The following is a 21,634-nucleotide window of genomic DNA, read 5'->3' on the forward strand; positions in this document are numbered from 1 at the left end:
ATTACCAATTTTGTTTAATGTTACCTAGAAACAAGGGGTGGCTCAACTTCCCAGTTCCCAGTGATTCACAGTTTAATTATAAGTTGCAATAATGGGGCACGTTGTCACAAAATAAACACATGTTGTGGGGTGTTTTACAGTTAAACTTTTCCACAACAACTCAACACCTAAAACCTAGCATTCTTTTATTGTTCAGTATTTGTGTTTATTTGGCCATTTCACAATTTTCTACTTATTTGACATGGATTTTTGAAACTCTGCCTATAATACAAGGCCGGCATCTTGGAGTCTACTCTTAGTAAAACTAGCAATAGCTAATTGTTCTGAATATAGTATTTGAATGTTTGTAAATTAAAGGCAGAGCAACACTGGGGAGGCTGACTGGCTCTGATTAGGTCTATAGCTGAGCTGCAAGTCCAGCACCAGATTTCAAAGAGATGATAACCCTATTGGTTAATCATTAAATCCCAGAATCCATTGCCAGTCTTCTGTAAATAAGATAAATGGCCTTAAGGCACTCACCTTCGTGACGCACCATTTCACGGAGAGCAGAGTTTTAATTAAGACTGGAAGGTGTTATCTTGCCCGTTCTTGGATTAATTTATTTTTACAGGATTAATGTTATATTTGAACGATTATTTTTAGAGTTTCCGTCACGCTACAGGTTTATTTTGTGAGCATTTGTTTCTGAGGAAAGAGGAAAAGCAACACACATAGTTGACGGATTGTTTAAATGTTTTTCTGAGATTTATTGGGATGTTTTAGAGATGCGTATCGTTTCAGGAATGGATATATGCATCACATTGCTAAACATTAGAATGGGCTGTGTTAGTTTTGGAATGTTTTATGAATTTAGATTTTGAGGGGCATTTTTTTTATTATTTCACTTGGCTGTTTTAATTTTGCGTTCCAGTTTTTCTTTTTAATTTCTCCTTGAACATGCCAATGAAAAGAAATATAGGGAGTCCATTGAAGAATGACATGCTTCATCAACCACAAGCGTCGCAGACAAAGAGAGCTTGCAAAAACGCAGATGACCTCCATGCTTCAATTCTTGTTGACCAAGACAATCTCGGGAACAACATGTTTTTCAAAGCCAGGCTTGATGAGGAGGAGGATTCTGGCATTAAATCAGGTGGGGAAATCATTGTTTTCAAACTGGCTTTGATTAAAGTATTGCTATGCTTTCAGTTCAAAATTCTCAATCTGTCGCCAGTTTGTTGAGCCATTATACGTTCTGAATAGTTTTGGCACATGTCACGGTTTGAAAGCTATGTATGTTATTCATTTGGCAGAAGCTGATGAAAGTAATGGAAGCATTTCTTCTGAAGAGGACCTGGGCCACTTGGAATATTCTAAGACGTTCTCTGTGAAACAAACTGTGCCAAAGAAAAGCATCAGTCAGATCATCAAGGACAAGAAGAAACAGACTCAACTCACTCTACAATGGTATTCTCTTATCATTTCATCTTTTATGAAGCTTGCCATTTAAATAATGTACAGAAAGTGGAAGCAAAGAATGATACTACTGTACATTTGGGTTTTGTTGTTGTATTAGGCTTGAGGAAAATTACATAGTTTGCGAAGGTGTTTGTCTGCCACGGTGCATCCTCTACGCTCATTATTTAGACTTTTGTCGGAAGGAGAAATTAGATCCTGCTTGTGCTGCCACTTTTGGGAAGGTAAGAGGAGTTTTTATATCTTCAGTTATATGCCAAACAGTTATTAGAAACATTCTCAATGCTGTATTATAACTTCTAAAATTGATTCCTGTTCTACCGAAACCTATTGCTTTTAAGGTGTATTTTAGTTGCTCTTTAGAAAGCTGTCAGACATTATCAGCTATTGTTTTGTATTTACAGTTCATAGATGGCGACCATACGATATATTAGAGCTCTATTCTTGTCATTTCAGACCATAAGGCAGAAATTTCCTCTTTTAACAACTCGGAGGCTTGGAACCAGAGGCCATTCGAAGTAAGAGAGAGCCTGGTTTCTGGCTGAAAATATTATTTATTACTATTTAATTTACTATATAAATGGCTATGTCTAAAACTCAGTGTTTGGCTTCTGAATGTTTTTCAGGTATCATTATTATGGTATTGGAATCAAGGAGAGCAGTGCGTATTATCACTCTGTGTACTCTGGAAAAGGTTTGACACGGTTAGTTTTGACCTTCGTCCCTTCAATTCAGCATACAATCGAAAGTCCTTGGATGTTTTGAATAAACTGTAATAGGGCTGCACAATTAATCAAATTTCGAATCGCGATTACAATTATGGATGCAACAATTACGTAATCGTTCAAAGCGTCAATTAATCGTTCAATGTCCTCTCATGTTATTCTTCATGCTTAAGATGCATTTTTTTCTTTCTACATATATAAGGGTTTTTCCCATTATTTTAATTTTAGTTTAACATTATAATACCATTCATATTTTTACTTTTTTAGAATTTAAACAAGAAACCAATCCGATGTATAGTTGACATTTGAGGCTTAATAAAAAAGCACTAAATGTGTTATGAGTGTTTTCAGCTAGTTTATTTTCATATAAAATATGGCATGCAGTTGCATCAAACAAATTGTTTAAACATCATTCAATGTAAATTGTGATAATTGTCATTTATAATAGCAATTACAATTTCAAGGGAATAATCGACAATTATGAGTTTTGTCGTAATCGTGCACCCCTAAACTGTAATGCAAGTGATTTTTCAATGGCCACGCTGAGACACATTATATTTATTGATGTTTATTTTCATAATTCTTTTACATTTTATTTAAATTTTTTATCATATTAGTAATGTCTCCTATGTGTTTTGTACAGATTCTCTGGAAGCAAGCTAAAAAATGAGGTTTGCAGTTTTACCATAAAAATCAATCATGATTTTTCATATGAAATAGGAATGATGCACTTCAGTTTCAAAATCTCAACATTCTCAGGAAATTGATATGTACTATTCAAAAGTTTGGGGTTGGTATTTTTTTTTTTTTTTTTTTGTAAGAGCTCTCTAATGCTCACCAAGGCTGCATTTTCTTTATCAAAAATACAGAAAAATTGCTAAATATTATTGCAATTTTAAATAACTAATATTTTCTATTATAATATATTTTCAAATTTAATTTGTTCCTTTGATTTCAAAGCTGAGTTTTCAGCAGCCATTACTCAGTCTTCAGGGTCACATGATCACATGGTGCTATTATTATCATCTATGATATATCAATTCAATGCATCCTTGCTGAATAAAAGTATTGACTGAATAAAAGTGACCCTAAACTTTTGAACCTTTACTATTAAATGGTGGAATACCATTTTTGCATTCTTGCATATTATGAAACTTTTATATAAATTGCATATGTATATATATTTTAAAAATATTGTCATGTTTTGCTATTTACAACAGCAGAATAACATTACTTTAATATTCACAGGGGGGATTCACCAGGAAATACTCCCTTAGTTCTAAAACAGGAACTCTTTTACCCGAATTCCCAAGTGCACAGCATTTAGTGCTTCAGGAGTCTGTTTCAAAAGATAAGGTCTGTTGATTTCTATTGAGACCCGTTCCAAAATGATGTTTATATGAACTACTCCTAATTTACTTACCTTAGGTTCTGCTGTTCTTTTAATTTGTTAGGTCGACACATTGATTATGATGTACAAGACTCACTGTCAGTGCATTCTGGACAATGCCATTAATGTCAACTTTGAGGAGGTGCTATTTTAAGCTCTTGAAGTGTTTGTTATCATGACATCTAGATTCTAGACAAATACACGGTAATCAATCCCATTTGTTCCAGATCCAGAACTTTCTGCTTCACTTCTGGCAAGGAATGCCTGAACATCTCCTGCCACTGCTAGAGAATCCAGTTATCGTGGACATCTTCTGTGTGTGTGACTCTATACTCTACAAAGTGAGTGTCTATGAACCATATCAGGCATTACCGTTTAAGGTTTTGGGCTCCATTAAAAATGGCTTTGCTGCTTGTGGAATTTTTTTACCAGGATTCTTCGATGAATAGATAGTTTAAAAGAACAGCATTTATTTGATTGCATTTACTTTTGTAAAATTACAAATGTTTTTGCTGTCAATCTTGGTCACTTTAATGTGTCCTTGCTGAAAAAACAAGAACAAAAAAACAAAATAATAAAAGAATCTTACAGACCCTATATTTTTTTAATAGTAATGCATGTCTCAGTAGTTGATTTTTATTAAAACACATTTAGTAATGTAGTTAAAAGCATTTCTGGTGCACTTTCTACAATAACTTTCTGATTTTATTATGCTGCTTTTTAAGTTTATTATTGTACCCTTGAACTATTGTACCTAGACTTTAAATATTAAAATAAAAAATCAATCACAGAAATATTATTACATTTCTAAAGCATTAATAATATACAAAGAGTGAAATAACAGTTTCAGTATTCATCTTTATTCAAATGTTTTCTATATACTTTTTTACATGAAGTAGACTAATATTTATGATGTCATTTACATCAAAACAAGGTTTTTTTATTGTTTTATTTTTTTTTTTTTTTACAATAGCATGTCATAGTTGTACTGACAAACTGGCTGAACTGTTTTTCACAGGTTCTGACTGATGTTCTCATCCCTGCTACAATGCAGGACATGCCAGAAAGGTTTGTCTATTAAACTTTTGCATTAATTCACAATTGTTTTTTTAAGCCATTGATTCAAAAAGATGTTGAATCTGATGTTGTCAAGTGTTTTTGAGTGAGTTTAGGGAAATATCTCCAGTCTTTTGGCAGATATTCGAAATTTTGCCAAGCACTGGGAACACTGGATGGTGTCTTCCTTGGAGAATCTTCCGGAAATCCTCTCAGAAAAGAAACTGCCAATAGCGCGACGATTTGTGTCCTCCTTAAAGAGACAGACCTCCTTTTTACATCTTGCACAGGTAGCTATGTTGACAATAAACATGAATAAATCTTGCTTTTGGTCATTTTTTTAATAAAAGTAATGCATTTACATCCTTTCAGATTGCAAGACCTGCACTTTTTGACCAGAATGTAGTGACTTCTATGGTGAATGATATCGATAAAGTGGATCTTAACAGTATTGGTTCTCAAGCACTCCTTTCGATTACAAGTGACCAAGATTCAGACTTCTACTCTGAATGTGAGTTACTGTTGGCTTGGTAGTCAACATTTTTTTAGATATTTTTTTAATCTCATATCTTGAGCTTCAATCCATATTTATGATTTCTTCATCCTAGATGACTCTATTTCAGTGTTTCAAGAGTTGAAAGACCTCCTGAGGAAAAATGCCACAGTGGAGTCTTTCATTGAATGGCTTGACTCGCTGGTCGAGCAGAAAGTTATTAAGGTTTATCGCATTTCAAGCTCTTAGTATTCCGGCTAGCCATGACTTATAATATTAAATTGCATATTATCTGTCTTCTAGCCCAGCAAACAAAATGGTCGGTCAGTGAAAAAGCGAGCTCAAGATTTCCTTCTGAAGTGGAGTTTTTTTGGAGCACGAGTGATGCACAATCTCACCCTAAACAACGCTGCTAGCTTTGGTAAACCTTTAGCATGCATTCATACAAACTGCAGTCAGTGATTCGGCTGCTTTCAATTTCTCTGCGTATAATTGGAGCATAATAGCATAGTTAAATCTGGACTATTCGTTCAGGCTCTTTAGCTGGGGATCTACTGCAGAGAATGAGCCATAAAAGCCTTAACAAACAAAGCTTTATCTTGTGTCGCGTGTGTGTGCCCTGATTAGGGAGCGACCTTTCTTAGTGCTTCTAACATTTGATGACCCTACAGGTGTTCACAAAGCTAAACAGTTTCACCTGGAAGGCCACACATCTGACCTCAGCAATAGCTCAGTAAAACCCGTGGGAAAGTCAGGTTGTGCTCACTGCATTGTGGGATATATAATCAGTCATGAACCATTCACTGCAAAAATAGTACAAGCGGTGTGTTATTCTGAACAAAGCCAGAGTTTGTGTGCAGCTGAGTGAAGCTACTTTAATCAGAGGTCAGATACCTTTGATTATAATGGTTATTAAGATTTAGGAAGTGATTTTTGCAACAGGCCTACTTAAACAATTAAACCTAGTTTAATATTACTGACAGGCTCGTTCCATCTCATTCGGATGCTTTTGGATGAGTACATCCTGCTAGCCATTGAAACACAATTCAACAACGACAAAGAGCAAGACCTTCAGAATCTACTGGAGAAATACATGAGGAGTGCAGGTACCTTAATCATTTTATTTATTGGCATATTAGTAGGCCTTTTATTCGTTTATTTTACTGTACACTGCCGTTAAAAAAAGTAAGATTTGTTGATGTTTTTGAAACACCAAGGCTGCATTTATTTGAACAGAAATACTGCAAAAGCATAAAGAATTATTACAATTTAAAATAACTGTTTTCTATTGTAATATGTTTTAAAATGTCTTTTTTTCTGTGATAGAAAAGCTGAATTTTCAGCATCTTTACTCCAGGCTTCAGCATCACATGATTCTTCAGAAATCATTCTAATAAGCTGATTTGGAGTTCAAGAAACATTTATTATTATTATCAATGTTGAAAAGTTGTGCGGCTTATTTTTGTGGAAATGGTGATCCTTTTTTTTCAGGATTCTTTTATGAATAGGAATCTCAAAAGAACAGAAAATATTTTGTAACATTATAAATGTTTTTACTATCACTTTTGGTCAGTTTAATACATCCTAGATGAATAAATGTATACATTTCTTAAATAACAAAATACAAATTTCTAACTGACCCCTAACATTTCAATGGTAGTGTAGTGTATATGCAAATTTCTTTAACCTAAATGACTGTGATCTTTTAATTTTGACAGATGCTAGTAAGGCTACATTCACCGCCTCCCCAAGTTCCTGTTTCTTGGCCAATCGGAATAAATCCGGTGTGGCGTCCAGTGATTCAACTGTCAAGGATGAGAACCCACCAGATCATGACTTCCTGTCGCTCACAGCTGCACAGCAGGGGCTCGGGGCCAGTACTGCTGTGTACCATAGTACCGATCCGGACAACTTTACTATACCTGGTACTTGAAAACAGCAGCTCACATCAATTTGACACATATTCATGATAAATTTAGTATTATATATATATAAAAAAATGTTAATAACATTAATAAATCTATAAATTATTTTAAAATGTAATTATGTTTTCTATATCATTGCTTTACAATGTCAAAGCTCATAAATAGAAGCAAATTTACCATATAAAAAAATTTCACTCAGAAATTGCTAGTTAATTCCACAAAAAATTATAAAGAAATGGCAACACATTGAATTAAAAATTACATTTTGAAGTATAAAGACTGGAATATTATACTTCAGTAAATATACTTTAGTAATCTTTGCTTTATTTATGCATTCCTTCTCCACAGTTATGCTGTTATAGTATTTTAATGTTAATAAATTAATATTTAATATTAATAAAATAGTATTCGCATTTCAATATTTATAAAGTAAATATTTTTCTGTAAAGGTTATAAAGCAATTCAGAATTTCAGTATTTCAGTATTAATATAGTAACTGCATCATTTTGGAGGGAAAATGCATAAATCTTTTAAGACAAACCTGAATATACTGTAAAAAAATATTTTTCAATGTTGTAAATAAGACAAGAAAATACTATTTCAGTCCTTCTGCTTTTAAATTTCTCATTTAATTCAATGTTTTGCTGTTTCTTTGTAATTAATTGTGAAATTGACTAGCAATTTCCAAGTAAGAATATTTTACATAATAATTTATATTAACATAATTACTAATATTTTTAAGGTCAAATGGATTACTCGCTGAACAGCGCCCCCCTGATGACCCCTCCGATCTCTCCTGCCATGATCAACCGTAGCAGTGTGATCAACCAGGGCCCGATGGCTGTGAGGACACAGAGCAGCTGCCCCATCCAGCCTCAGGTGTCCTGCCAGACCTTCTCTGACACCATGTACCAGAGTCTGCACAATACCAGTTCTGGCTCGTACCCCAGCTCCTCTTACTACCAGCCTGTGTTCAGAGCTCAGACTCACACTCCAACATCAGCCTATCAGGCTCATGCTGAAAGCGGCCGCTACGCACCCTTCTCTGGACACCAGCTGACCAAAGACTGCTTCAGCAGCAGCTGCACTGTGTCTCCTTACAGCTCGAGGGATGCAGTGACTGGATACGCAGGCTCAGGTGACCCTGTGATGGATACTGAGGGAGTTCAGCTGCTGGACTCCACAGGGTACAGCTTTGGAGGAAGTGCTGCCAGTGGAGATGGATGTTCAGCTCCAGTTTGCAGCTCTGGGCACAATGGTGAGAAAAGCTGAATTTTTGTCCAATGAACAAATGTATATAAAAAAAATATAAACAGCTGTTTGGACTCAGTAAGATTAAAAAATAAAATAGAAATTAATACTTTTATTCAGCATGAATGCATTAAATTAGTGTTCCTGTAGCTCAAGTGGTAGAGCATTGCGCTATGAAGTGCAAGGTTGGATTCCCCGGGAACACATGATAGGTAAAAATTGATAGCCTGAATGCACTGTAAGTCACTTTGGATAAAAGCGTCTGCTAAATGAATACATTTAATTTAATCTAATTGAATTTAAATTAATCAAAAGTGACACTAAAGACATTTATAATGTTAAATGTCTTATGTCTTACATTTTAATGTAAAAAAAGTTTTAACCTGCTATTCATCAAAAAATCTTCTATGTATAAGGTTTCCACAAAAATATTAAGCAGCACAACTGTTTGCAACATTGATAATAATAAGAAATGTTTATTGAGCAGCAAATCAGAATATTAGAATGATTTCTGAAGGATCATGGGACACTGAGGAATGATGCTGAAAATTCAGCTTTGCATCACATGAATAAATTAAATTGTAAAACATATTTGAATAGAATATATTCAAATACTGTAATAAATACAGTATTACTGTTTTACCTTTAAAATTTTTACAATTATATATCTTTAATAATATATTTTAAATAATTACATTAAAAATAAAACAATAAAAGGAAATGAGTATATGCCTGTTGGAACATGTCCAAGTATTTAGCGTGCCCAATGAGCTTTTGTGCTTATGCGGGGAAAGCAAGTTTGAGTCCAGCTCATTTCTATTCTTCCCTATTCTATATATCATTTTTTGTCCTTCCTTCACTGTTCCTATTAAAAAGGTAGCAAAATTGGCAAAAAGGAATTGCATACATGAATAAGGAAAACTATCAAATAAATATATTTAAATAAAAAAGTGATTTACCTTATGTTTATTCCAAATAGATTTATCTGTAACACATTTGCAAAGCCCAAAAACTGACCTCAAAGGACGAGATTTATCCTGTATTTTAATTATGTTAATATGCTGCTCAGAAAGGTAAATATGACTGTTTTCAGATGCTCCTTTTGAAACATTAATCTTGGGCTTTCTCCTGGTCAGGATATTACAGCAGCAGTGGGTATGTGGACGCTCAGAGGATGGGCACGTTTATCGATCAGCATGTGTCAGTTATCAGCAGCGTGAGCAGCGTGAGCAGCATTCGCTCTGTTTCGGCTTATGCTGAAGTGCACGACCCTCTCAACATCCTAGATGACACGAGCACAACAAGACCCTACTACACTGAACTGTCTGCAATGGGTGCACACACAGCAGGTGAGCACAGAAACCCTGCTAAGGGAGACCGGGGCTAGTTGTCATATGTTTATATATATATATATATATATATATATATATATATATATATGTGTGTGTGTGTGTGTGTGTCATTGTATTTGCATTATCAAAGTAAGAAGAAAGAAGTCTCTTATGCTCCCCAAGGCTTTATATATATATATATTTTAATACGGTAAAAACTGTAATATTGTGAAACATTATTACAAGTTAAAATAACAGTTTTCTATTTTAATATATTTTAAAATGTGATATATTTATGTGATCAAAGCTGAATTTGCTTATACATAGTGTGACAACTAGACCCAGCCTCCCTCATATATTTAACAAGGCCTTTACATGGCTATTTATTGCCCATTTTTATCTAAAATATCTTCCATTACTGTCTTATTTCATCCTAATTTTTTCAGGATCCAGCATTGCTCATTCCTGCTCCATCTCGGCACCCTGCATGTATGGAGTTCCTGCTCCTTATCACTCCCAGAATGCACTGCTGCCTCTCCAGGGGACCACAGAGATTAGAGAAATAGTGTCATCTTTGCCCCCCATTAACACTGTGTTGATGGGGTCAACTGGTGGGCCGTCCTGACCGAAACCTTATCTGTAATTCAACATCTCTGCTGTACTCACAGAAGGTGAGATGTGTTTTAGCTCATTTGTATATCTTATAGTACATTTTTCTTTGTCAAATGCATTGCAGACGGGCTAATTGATTCGTTGAATTGTTGTTTCTTTGTTCTTATGCCAGGTAATGGCACAATCATATCTTTTATTTAAGATGTTGTAGTATTTCATATATTACCATTTCATCATTGTTCTTAATTTGGCATTCTTGTATATACTATTAAAATACATATATTAATTTTCACTCTCTTTATTCTGGAGGTCAAAAGCTTTCTTTAATAAATTACAACCTAAAAAACATCTACACTGTGAACATCTTATATTGTTTTGTAAATGTTTCCACCAAAAGAGGATCAGCCTTCGATTACAAATGATACTGTAGCTTTCTTAGAAAAAGCTTTTAGCCATAAAGGACATTACTAATGAGACATTAAAAATAGATGAGCATGAAAGCAGCAGAAGGACATTAATAAAGCAGATCTTCAAATCAGATGCAATGAAGGCCTGTTCACACCATGCAGTATTATAGTTTTATTTATATACTGTTAGCGTGTTTATTAATATTTTCCCTTAGCTTAATTTTACATTTCCAGTTTTCATTTTCATTTTATTTCATTTTTTATAAATTCTGCGTGTGGTTTTGTCATTTTATTAATTGTTTTTTTATATTACTATTTGTTTAATTTATTTCTATTTAAGTTTTGCTTAAGTTTTACTTCATTTTTGTTATTTGCAGTTTATAATTTTAGTGCTTCGACATAACCTTAGTTTAGTTTTTAATTTCATTTCTGTTTTATGTATTTAATATTTCAATTGCTCAAATGTATAATTACAGTTAATTATAATACTCTGGGCATTTCAAACTGAAAGTACAATCGTGTTCTTCGTGTGAAGAGATTAGTTGATTTCTGCATTGTTAAATTAATATTGTTGATAATTATGTTGACTAAAACCAGGCATCCAGGCCACAAGATGTTCATACATTGTGAGTTTTGGAGTGGTTTATTCATCCCTGGGTTCTTTAAATCCAGCTTTGTTAGTCTTTGACCAGATGGATGCTAATAAATCCGTAATCAGATCAGCTGAAATCATATAATTGCATTATAATATATTTGTATGGTGCTGGTGCAAACTCACACAGCTCAGAAGAGGATTTCAGCATTTGTCTATGAGTAAAGACGTGACGATAAATGATAAGACCGGCCACATTGTACTGGCCTTTATCTCTTTAAAGGGAAAATCCATTTCGGGCCTTTGACAGGAACAGATGGCTTGAAATGTAATGATTACAAAATCCTGACGTTAAAATAGTTTAATTACAAAGTCAATAATGCCTCCAACAATTGCCTGGGCTTTAGTGTAAAAACAACAGAAGGCACAACGCAAACTTTGGGACAATGTTTAACCAGAACTTTGCATTAGGCAGGAAGACTCCATATGCAGCTCTGGTAGAACAAAGATCAACAGATCCTGTGTAATTATGACTCTGTGTGTGTGTGTGTGTGTGAGAGAGAGAGAGAGATGAGATGAGAGAGATGGGTTTAGTGCAGTAATGTGTGCTTAACTGACTATTCTCACAATCATATTTACCTCTTACGCATTTATAATCGTTGGTATTCTTCTTACAACAGCTTTCAAATCTTAATTCACATCTGTATGTTTCTTTCTTAGCATATCACTACAGCCTGAATATAGCCATCATCCATAGCACAGACCATTTAAGGTTATTGAAAGATATTTATTATGCTCACCTGCGTTTATTTAATGAAAAATACAATAAAAAAAGTAAAATTTCAAATAACTGTTCACTTAATGTTTTAAATGTAATTTATTCCTGTGATGCAAAGCTGAGTTTTACTCCAGCATCATTACTCCAGTCTTCAGTGGCAGTGTCACATGATCCTTCGGAAATCATTCTAATTTGCTGATTTGCTGCTATGCAGACTGCACACATTATCACCAGTATCAACTCTGCAGTAGAAGTGTTTCCTCAACACTTGAGATTTCAGGGTTGAGAGGAAAAAACCCTACACAGCATGTGTAGCAACACATCCATGGAGGAACTTTATCACTGTGTACAGTTTGCAGAGGAGGCTTTTGACTAGATTTCCCAATAGGACTTTGTTAACAGGTTGTCAGATATCTTTCTATGCATCAATAGCCAATGGAATGCGTAATAGAGGCATCAAGATAACTTTTTGCGTGAACTGTCCCTTTAAATCAGTTTCTGTATAGACACATAACATAAGTCTTGACCAATAACTGAGTATGGATTAAAGGAACAATTCAACCAAAAATCTAAATTTGCTGATTTACTTTGGCCATCAAAGATAAAGATTAGTTTGTTTCTTCACCACAACCGTTTTGGAGAAATGTAGCATTACATCACTTTGCTCACCAATGGATCCTCTGTAGTGAATGGGTGCCGTCAGAATGAGAGTCCAAACTGCTGAAACAAACATCACAATAATCCACTAGTAATCCACATGTCTCCAATACATCAATTAACATATTGTGAAGTGAAAAACTGTTTATTAAAAAAATAATTAAAGTAACATCACCAGACATTTTGCTCTCAATTGGATTCATTTTGGTATATGGCGAGAAGAAATGCTAACTCATTTTGTTTCTCCATCTTTTTTTGTCTAATTCTTGTATTACAATTCATGACTCAAATGCCACAAGCATCATGATGTCTTCTGCACGAGTAGGATTAGGTGCTAGGTGCTTTATGTCCACATAGAGGCAGTGTAGTGCAGGAGATTGAGTACTAATGTCTGGCTCCGAATCATGAACCTGTTCAGGAGCACTTTGGCAGTTTCATACATTATAATCACTGTTTTAACATTAAATGTTAAACGTGTGTGTGTGTGTGTGTGTGTGTGTGTGTTTGTGTGATGTAACGCCACAGTGTGTGTTTTTATATATATTCACTTGCTCATTTGTAAAGATCTTAGTACAGTATAAAGCACCGGCTTAATAAACAAATGTATATGTACACTAAAAGGCTATTGTTTCTTAGTGCAGGGGGGCCCCCTAGGGGGGCGCCAACACCTGTTAAGGGGGGCGCGAGAAACTGTGAATTCAGAGGCTTAAGTGAAACGTGAATTTAAGATAGCAAATCTTTAGTCATCCACTAGAGGGGGCAATCTGATTAGTCCCGCAGCTAATCATGCGGGGCGACCTCAGTCTCTGTGACGTTGCCATGGTGATATATTAGTTGGCTACAGAGCAGAGGAGCAGAGTTGACGCGATCGAGTTCAAGCTAAATATTAAAACAAAACAAAAATGGACCGGTGGCTTAAACGTAATAATTCCAGTGATAAAACGGGTGAACCGTCAGGCAAAAAAGAAGAAGAGTGTCCGACTGAACCCGTACAACTTCCGCAAATTGATGTCGAACCCTCCACGTCAACGGGGCTTTCCACGCAGAGAGGATTAATAGCAAAAACCAAAGGCCTGGGTGCATCAAAACGACGAAAGTATGACGAACAGTACATAAAATACGGATTCACGTGCATCACACTTAATCACGAACCACGTCCACAGTGTGTTGTATGTTCTGAAGTGCTTGCAAATGACAGTTTGAAACCTGTGAAACTAATACGTCACTTACAAACCAAACACCCGACGTTAAAAGATAAACCGGTTGACTTTTTTCGCCGTAAAGAATCAGGATTAAGACTTTTGTTTGTTGATTTGAGTTTTGTAAATAAAACGTGCGAGTCCCAGTCACGCCGACCCTGTCTTCCTTCCTAACACTGAACCTCTTCACAACACTGAACCATTTTTCAAAAATAAGTTTGTTCTTAATGAAAATTTTGAAAATTGCAAAGTGGAAATGGCACCCGTTTCGTAGAATGACTATTGTATAGCAATGATGTTCGTTTGCACGCACTTTGGGAGGGTGGGGGGCGCGAATGTAATTAGACAAACTTGGGGGGGCGCATATCCTAAAAGGTTGAAAACCCCTGTCTTAGTGGATCAAAAAGGAAATGCCAAAAATATGTATTTTTGATCAGCAGTATTTGCTTGTTTTGCTGTAAAACATTAACCTGTGAAGCAAAATTGTATAAAATATTAAGACTTATTTTCAAATAATATATACATTTTCTCATCGTATTGGAAAAAACCCTGTGAAACCCGTAAAAATTTTTTATATTTTTCCCCACAGTTAGTTCGTCACAGCCACAGGCTGTCTATCATTTCAAAGGTTCTGACTAACAAGAAGCCCAAGAATTCCACAACTGCGTGTGTCCTAACCTGGAGTGAGAGCATTGTGGGCATTTCTGTCATTGGTGGTAAATGTGTGGGAGAATCTCTCATGGGCTCCCTGACAAGAGACGCTCCTGCAGCCCTACAGACAGCCAGACAGCCAGAGAATCTAGTGCATATAATAAATTCTAAAGTTAAAGAGGATGATATGATTTTATTTGGATGCTCGACAAAAACTAACAAAATATCTAAAGTGCATCTAGACAAAAATGTTTACCTCACAGACGTTCTTGTGCCACTTAATGTCTTTTACCTGTTCTTGGTTACTTGACCTTCATTCTTTTGCTTCAGTTTAAATGGCTGATGTCAATGCGTTTCTCTAACGTGCCGCAGAGGAAATGTCCATGTTCTATGTCGTATCAATGCCAACGCAGAACTTAGAGAACTTATCGAAGAAATATAACAAGCAGAATCAATACAAAACAAATTTAACATAGGAGATGAACTGAATAGACATGAATTGTTCATAAGTTAAAAGATTCCCAGAATTGTCAAACATTTTTATAAGATGACTATTGTCTCTGTTAAAACCAATTTGTTACAAATTAAGATTTATTTGAAACAGTTATATTGCCATGATTCCAAATGAGGGGAGTGTGAGAAGAAAAATTGTGACAATTTGTAAAAAAAAAAATTCAAAGCAAGAAGATCTTGCTGACGAAATTTGGATAATCTAAGGGGGATTTTAGAAATATTATAATCACGTGTTAACAGAAATGTCAAGCCACCTATTTGATTAGAGAGGCTATGAGGAATATGCTTCAAAGAGAATTAGGGGTGATCAACATCTCTTAAGCATATTAATCTTAAAGGTCTTATTTACGTCGTCAATTAGGGAACCTTTTAAGCACTCCATGATTAATGTTAAATCTTTTGGAGGTAGAGGTATTAAGAATCACAGAACTATTGTATTAATATCAGTGTCAAAAAAAATAAAAATAATAATAATTATTATAATTATATATATATAATGTACATATACACACACAGCATCTTAGCTTGATCTAAAAAAACTAAAAAGATGTAGACTACCTGTTCAAATAAGACTTAAATTTGAAATGCATTGTTAATTTCAGCTACTAAACTATCCCCAAAAAAATTGTCAAAATGCTAATTGTTTTGTATGTTTGCTTTTATCATTCTGACTTTTCTTTTACAATGTTTACAAAGTGTCTTTGTGGTTATCAGGTTGGCCAAACACAGCTTAACCTCCTTTGTGCACACTATTTTATCCCTCGTTTTAAAACAAAAATAATTGCAGTTGTTAGCGTGAACCCTAATGCGCTTTATGCAGACACTGAGCATCCAGCTGGTTCTTCTCCTGCTTTTGCCCTGTATGATCTCCATTCTACAGAGGGTCTTTTGGAAATGGAGTCTTTACACATTTATCTTTTAGCTGGGTGGAGTGAAAGGAGTCTATTCATAACATCATTTTAATTAGAGTGGGAGGTGAGATGCCATTGAGGGCCACTTGATGCAAATGGAATGAAAGTGTCAAATGTATGAAATCAAATGAATATATCCCTCCACGCTCATGCTTTGGCATCAAGAAGCAAAAGATATGTGAACAAAATCTCCCAAATAATGTAGGTAAAAACATTATTGAAACCTAATATGCAAACATCCTCCTTGAAGTTCATATCATTTGCAGCTGACTGAATCTGATGCAGTGCAGAATCACATTAGGTTTTTTTGTTGTTGCTCTGTGTAGCTTTTTGATATTTCAGTATTGCATTTTGACTGTGTATGTCAAGCTAAATGAACGTTCCCCATCCCCCTTGTCTCTTTGTTACGGCCCTTTGCCTCACTGGCCTGTGTCAGTGTCTCTTTTGTGAGGATGTCCCGTGTCTCTATGGCAGCCCAGATGAGGTTCAGTGAAAGCAAGACATGTGATGTCTGGGCGAATATGGCCAGGTGTGACAGGGTACTTTTCAATGGGGCAAGACGTGCCGAGACAAATATCTCAAAATATTAACACAACGCTTAAAATTAATGCAGCGATGCATTTTTTTTAAAGACCTCCACCAAAAAATAAAAACCTGCTTTAAAGATCAAGCATAGGTGGAAGAGATGTGTCTTTCATATAAATATATATATAAAGAAAGAAGATATACTGAACAACAATAAATAACTTACATGTTCACTATTACTTTCTAGCATACTCTGAACACTAATAGATCTCTTGAGATGTACGTGGATGCTAAGATTATATAGAAACCATAAAAACGCTTTGCTTGCCTTTATATGTAAGATGTAATTTAATTAAGCATTTGGAGCCTTTTGAGGGGCACTATTTTTCCTGTTTGACCTTGAGGGAACAGTCTTCTATATATGTGGGAAATCAATAGCATTCTAAAAAGGAACTTTCTTGTGTTACAGCATTCTTTCAGCTACAGATGAATCATTTTAACAATGGGAAGGAAAAATAAATGACTTCCAGAATGTGCCACATACTTTAATGACAATCAGTTTGTCTGACATGGTTGTTCTCCTGTAGTCTTCCTCAATATAAAGTCACTGTAGTGGAAGAACGCCATGCTTTTCATCTATCTCCAGATGGGTACAGGTTAAAATAAAGTTACTCTGCTTTACTTTTTGATATATTTAATAAAAGAGAAATTAATTAATTTTAGCAAGTTTATTTTTAAATGACAAATTTTACCATTCTCTTTCCTCCCTGTACTCCTCTCCTCTTTTTACTATAATAAGAATAAAATGTCTCATAAATAAATAAAAGGAGGAAAGATAATTCAAAGTCTGAGATGCTCACTATTAGAGGCATTTGGTAAGGCAAATTTTCCAAAGCACTAAACTGAAGCATTAAAGGGTTAGTTCACATGAGAATGAAAAACCTTATTTCAAAATGTTTCTTTACAAATCCTCCTTTTGTGCTTATAATTCATGACCAGCATTTTGTTTTGGTCTCTCTCCGAGTTCGTCACTAACTACGCAGTGCTGAAGAACTATGACATCCGCCTGCACGTCTTCCGGTTCCCCACAATCAGCAGAAGTGAGAAAAAAGGGGAATTGTATTTGAAATCTGGATATTTATCTTACAAAAACGCATGAATTCGCTAGAGGGAGGCTTTATTCAGTTTTTAATATAACTACGATTGGATTATTCTGAAAGAGGAAAGTCACATACATCCAGGATGCTTTGAGGTTGAGCAGAACATGGACAAATTTTCATTTTTGGGTGAACTAACCCTTTAAATATCAGGACTTTTCTCAAACATTTGGGCTACAAACATGAATTATACCTACATTTACATGGCCTGTTGGGGAGAGGTGTTCTCTTACATTTTGGACTTATGAACTGATATTCACAATAAAACTGAAGACCAGAAAATCATAGAAACTTGCCCAATAATCAAGCACATAGGGACACCCTATAGAAACCACATAGACATGCACTACAACAATCCAAAACACCCTAGCATTTGCAAGAACACAAATCATATGTTCTTCAGAAATCAAATTTTCTGTCTTTGGCATTTTAATGAACTTGCTTTATTCTATGGAAAGATTACCTGCTTTTTTTTTTTTTTTTTTTTTTTATCAGTCCACCGTCTTGCGCAACCTTTTATTCCAAGTTGCATGAAAACTGGGAGAATAGATTGACATGCTTTATTCTTGGACCTTCTTTGATACTATATTTTTGGGCTTCATAAGGAGCCATGTGCTTACAGACTCCATTGTATGAAACATCCTACTTCCCTTCAAAAATGTATGAACATACATATTACTTAATTCATCCAGTACATTAGTTACTCTGATGTATTTGAACAATGCACAGAAGCCTCTTAAGGATACTTCATAATGAAAAAATCTCCACAAACACAAAGGCCCTGCACATGCATACAAACATTTCAAGAATAAAACAGCCCTTTGAGAATGTAGTACCAACACACAGGGTCAAAGAGTCATATCACCAAGACACAATCATTTTTTGATTTGCACCTGTTGTGGCGTGAATTAGAGGAATATGTAGAGGGTAGATCTTTCATCTGTTAATGAGCACATTTGTAGAAAGGCTTCTCAAGCTGGCGACATCCTTTTCCTCCCCTCGTCTGCCCTGCTTTTTGTCCCTTCAAGCTCACCTATACAGCAAGCACACTATATGAGCATTCAATTAAACTCTATGGAGGCGGCAGAAAAATGCTGGGGAAGAGACGGACAAGAAAAACAGGCCTTTTCTTCCAGGAGGACATTGAAAAGGCTTGAAAAGGGTCTTAATTAGGAGATATGTCATGATGTTTAATTAAGGTGATGCCGGGATTGCGATATTGGTGCGTCAATGAACAAATTCTCAAATGATCCCAAATGGAGCAAAGCTAAAATGTGAGAAATGTTTTTCAAATGGTGTATTTAGAGCTGTATAATGAGGCCTTTTATAGGCCCAGAATGAATGACCCGTCTGACTTGAAGCTGATGAATACCTGAACCCACGGCAACTGTTATGTATTCCTCAGAAAAGTCTCCGCTACCGACCGGGGCCAGATACACATGTCTGTGCCCCTCTACGGCATCAGCATACGTAATGGGTTTTAACGATATGTAGATTTTAATTAATAGAAATACCACTACTAATGAGATAATTATGGGCTCCTCAGGCATCTCATATCGGTTGGCATAGATTAAAGAGTAATGTGTTTGATTAACACCTCATTACAGACAGACAGACAGACCGATCGATCGATCGATCGATCGATAGATAGATAGATAGATAGATAGATAAAGTCCTACCTCTCTGATCGCAAGCAGTTTGTTGTGATGGGTGGTTGCAGGTTTGAGGTCGGTGTGGTGCACTCTGGTGTTCCCCAGGGATTAGTTTTGGGCCCTTTACTTTTTAGTATATACATTTTTCCATTTGGCCAACTTTTAGGAACACTTGGCCTTAACTTTCACTTTTATGCTGATGACACTCAGATCTACATACATTTAAAACCTGAATTCAATATTCCTGTGTCTTTCTCAATGTTTTGCTAAGATTAAAAAAATGTATGTCTGAAAATGTTCTCTGTCTGAACAGAGACTAGACTGAAGTGATGCTTATTGGTTTACCTCACCAGTTGCTTAAAGCAGAGTCTGTAAACTTAAGTGTGGATGACTCTGCTTTACAGTTTCAAACTAAACAAAAAAAATCTCGGTGTGATATTTGACGTCAATTTAACATTTGATCCGCATGTTCGTAACACAGTCGAAACATTTTTTTTTCATATCAAAAACATTACCAAATTACATCCCATGTTGACTTTTTCTGTAGCTGAAAAGTTAATCAACACTTTTGTTTTTCCGCATATTGATTATTGTAATGCATTGCTAGCTGAAGTTTCTAAAGCCACCCTAAGCAAATTACAGTTAGTACAAAACTCAGCTGCTGGAATTCTGACTAGGACCAGTGCAAGGGAGCACATCACAACTATCTTGGAAAAATTGCACTGGTTTCCTGTTAGTTTTCGTATTGATTAAAAAATTCTCATGCTCACTTATAAGGCCTTGAATAATTTGGCTCCTCAATATCTGTATGAGCTTTTAACCCTTTACACCCCTACACCTGTTCTACGCTCTTCTGAAGCTGGTCTTTTAACTGTTCAAACAACTCGGCTAAAACTATGGGTGATCAGGCTTTCTCTTCTTTGTGGAATTCCCTGCCCTCTGAGATTAGAAATGCAGAATCCCTTAGTGTTTTTAAATCTAAAAACATTAAATAAATTACTTTTTTTAGAGTAGCTTTTATGTGATATCTTTGTTTTTTATTATATTGGCTTTGTTAGGTCTGTACTGCTTGTACTGTTGTGTGTATCTTTTAACTTAATATTTTTTATATTTATGTAAAGAGCTTTGAGATCCTACCTTTAAAGGCGCTTTATAAAATAAAGTTTATTATTATTATGTAATGTGGTTAAGTAACAGCAAGTAGCAGCACGTTCAAATCGACACACATACAACCAATCTTTCCTGCTCTTCACTCTTGGCCACTTATTTTGTCTATTTTTCAGCTGTCCTACTAGGGTTACAGGGCTGTTTATAACTCAGTGTCTGTCTGAGTGTGTGAAGGCTCCACCACATGACTGGTGATTCATGGGGACACCCATAGAGCTGTCAGTCCCGAGCCAGGTGTCGAGAAACTAGCAGAGCGCCTGAGTAAAGAAAAAGATTGTGACCTCATCCTGAAATACTGCAAGATGATGGCCCTGTTGGTCACAGGACCCAAGCTAATGTAATAAAAGTGCTTTTCTAGGTTCTCAAATGAAACCTGATCAAGACAAAGCAAAAGTCACACTGAAGACTTATGATGTGTACACATGACAGCGATGACAGCCATTTCTGAAGCTGGGTTCCTCAGTACATAGAAATAATTAGTTACATCAGAAGTATTAGGGGTCAATAACAAATGGTTGTCCAAGGTAAGACAAGATGAGAGAAAATGTAAAAAAGTTCTTAAATATGTAATATTTATAATTATGATTTGAAAAACATAACATTTAAAAAAAAAAAAATATATATATATATATATATATATATAAATAAATATATAAAATATATATATATAGTCTAAATAATAGATTTTGATATGTAATGCATTATAATATATAATATTTTAGTAATGCACCTTATCACAAAGCTCAGATCATCTCAGACTGGTTTCTGGTTTCTTGAACATGACAATGAGTTCGGTTTACTCAGATGGCCTTCACAGTAACCAGATCTCAATCCGATAGAGCACCTTTGGGATGTGGTGGAACAGGATATTCACATCATAAATGTACAGCCGATAAATCTCCAGCAACTGTGTGATGTTATCATGTCAATATGGACCAAAATCTCCGAGGAATGTTTCCAACACCTGGTTAAATCTATTAAATAATATATATGAAATAATATGTAAATATAACAATATGAATTATTTGTAAAACCATTCCTTCTTAAAATATTGAATTGAAAGCTGCAATTTATGTATGGTTTTATGTGTTTTATTTATGGAAAAATGTTTGCAGAAATTTATTCTGCTTGTTTTTACATGAATGAGGCCCAATGACATTTATCTGCATCTATATCAATGTCTG

General features: G+C 35.2%; 1 protein-coding gene across 1 annotated transcript; it reads left to right on the forward strand.

Annotated features, from left to right (window-relative positions):
* The first annotated feature begins 435 nt into the window (after window positions 1-435).
* Window positions 436-10,474, forward strand: LOC132091810 (DNA-binding protein RFX6). The gene is made up of 19 exons (XM_059497915.1): window positions 436-1,135; window positions 1,296-1,449; window positions 1,559-1,682; window positions 1,915-1,976; window positions 2,085-2,162; window positions 2,827-2,854; window positions 3,432-3,539; window positions 3,638-3,715; window positions 3,801-3,914; window positions 4,592-4,641; window positions 4,760-4,919; window positions 5,002-5,140; window positions 5,238-5,347; window positions 5,426-5,543; window positions 6,106-6,228; window positions 6,841-7,047; window positions 7,790-8,305; window positions 9,435-9,647; window positions 10,076-10,474. The coding sequence occupies exons 1-19, from the start codon at window positions 940-942 to the stop codon at window positions 10,252-10,254; spliced, it is 2,757 nt and encodes a 918-aa protein (XP_059353898.1). The 5' UTR covers window positions 436-939; the 3' UTR covers window positions 10,255-10,474.
* The last annotated feature ends 11,160 nt before the right edge of the window (window positions 10,475-21,634 follow it).

The sequence above is a fragment of the Carassius carassius genome, chromosome 18, assembly GCF_963082965.1.
Source record: "Carassius carassius chromosome 18, fCarCar2.1, whole genome shotgun sequence".
Lineage (NCBI taxonomy): Eukaryota > Metazoa > Chordata > Actinopteri > Cypriniformes > Cyprinidae > Carassius > Carassius carassius.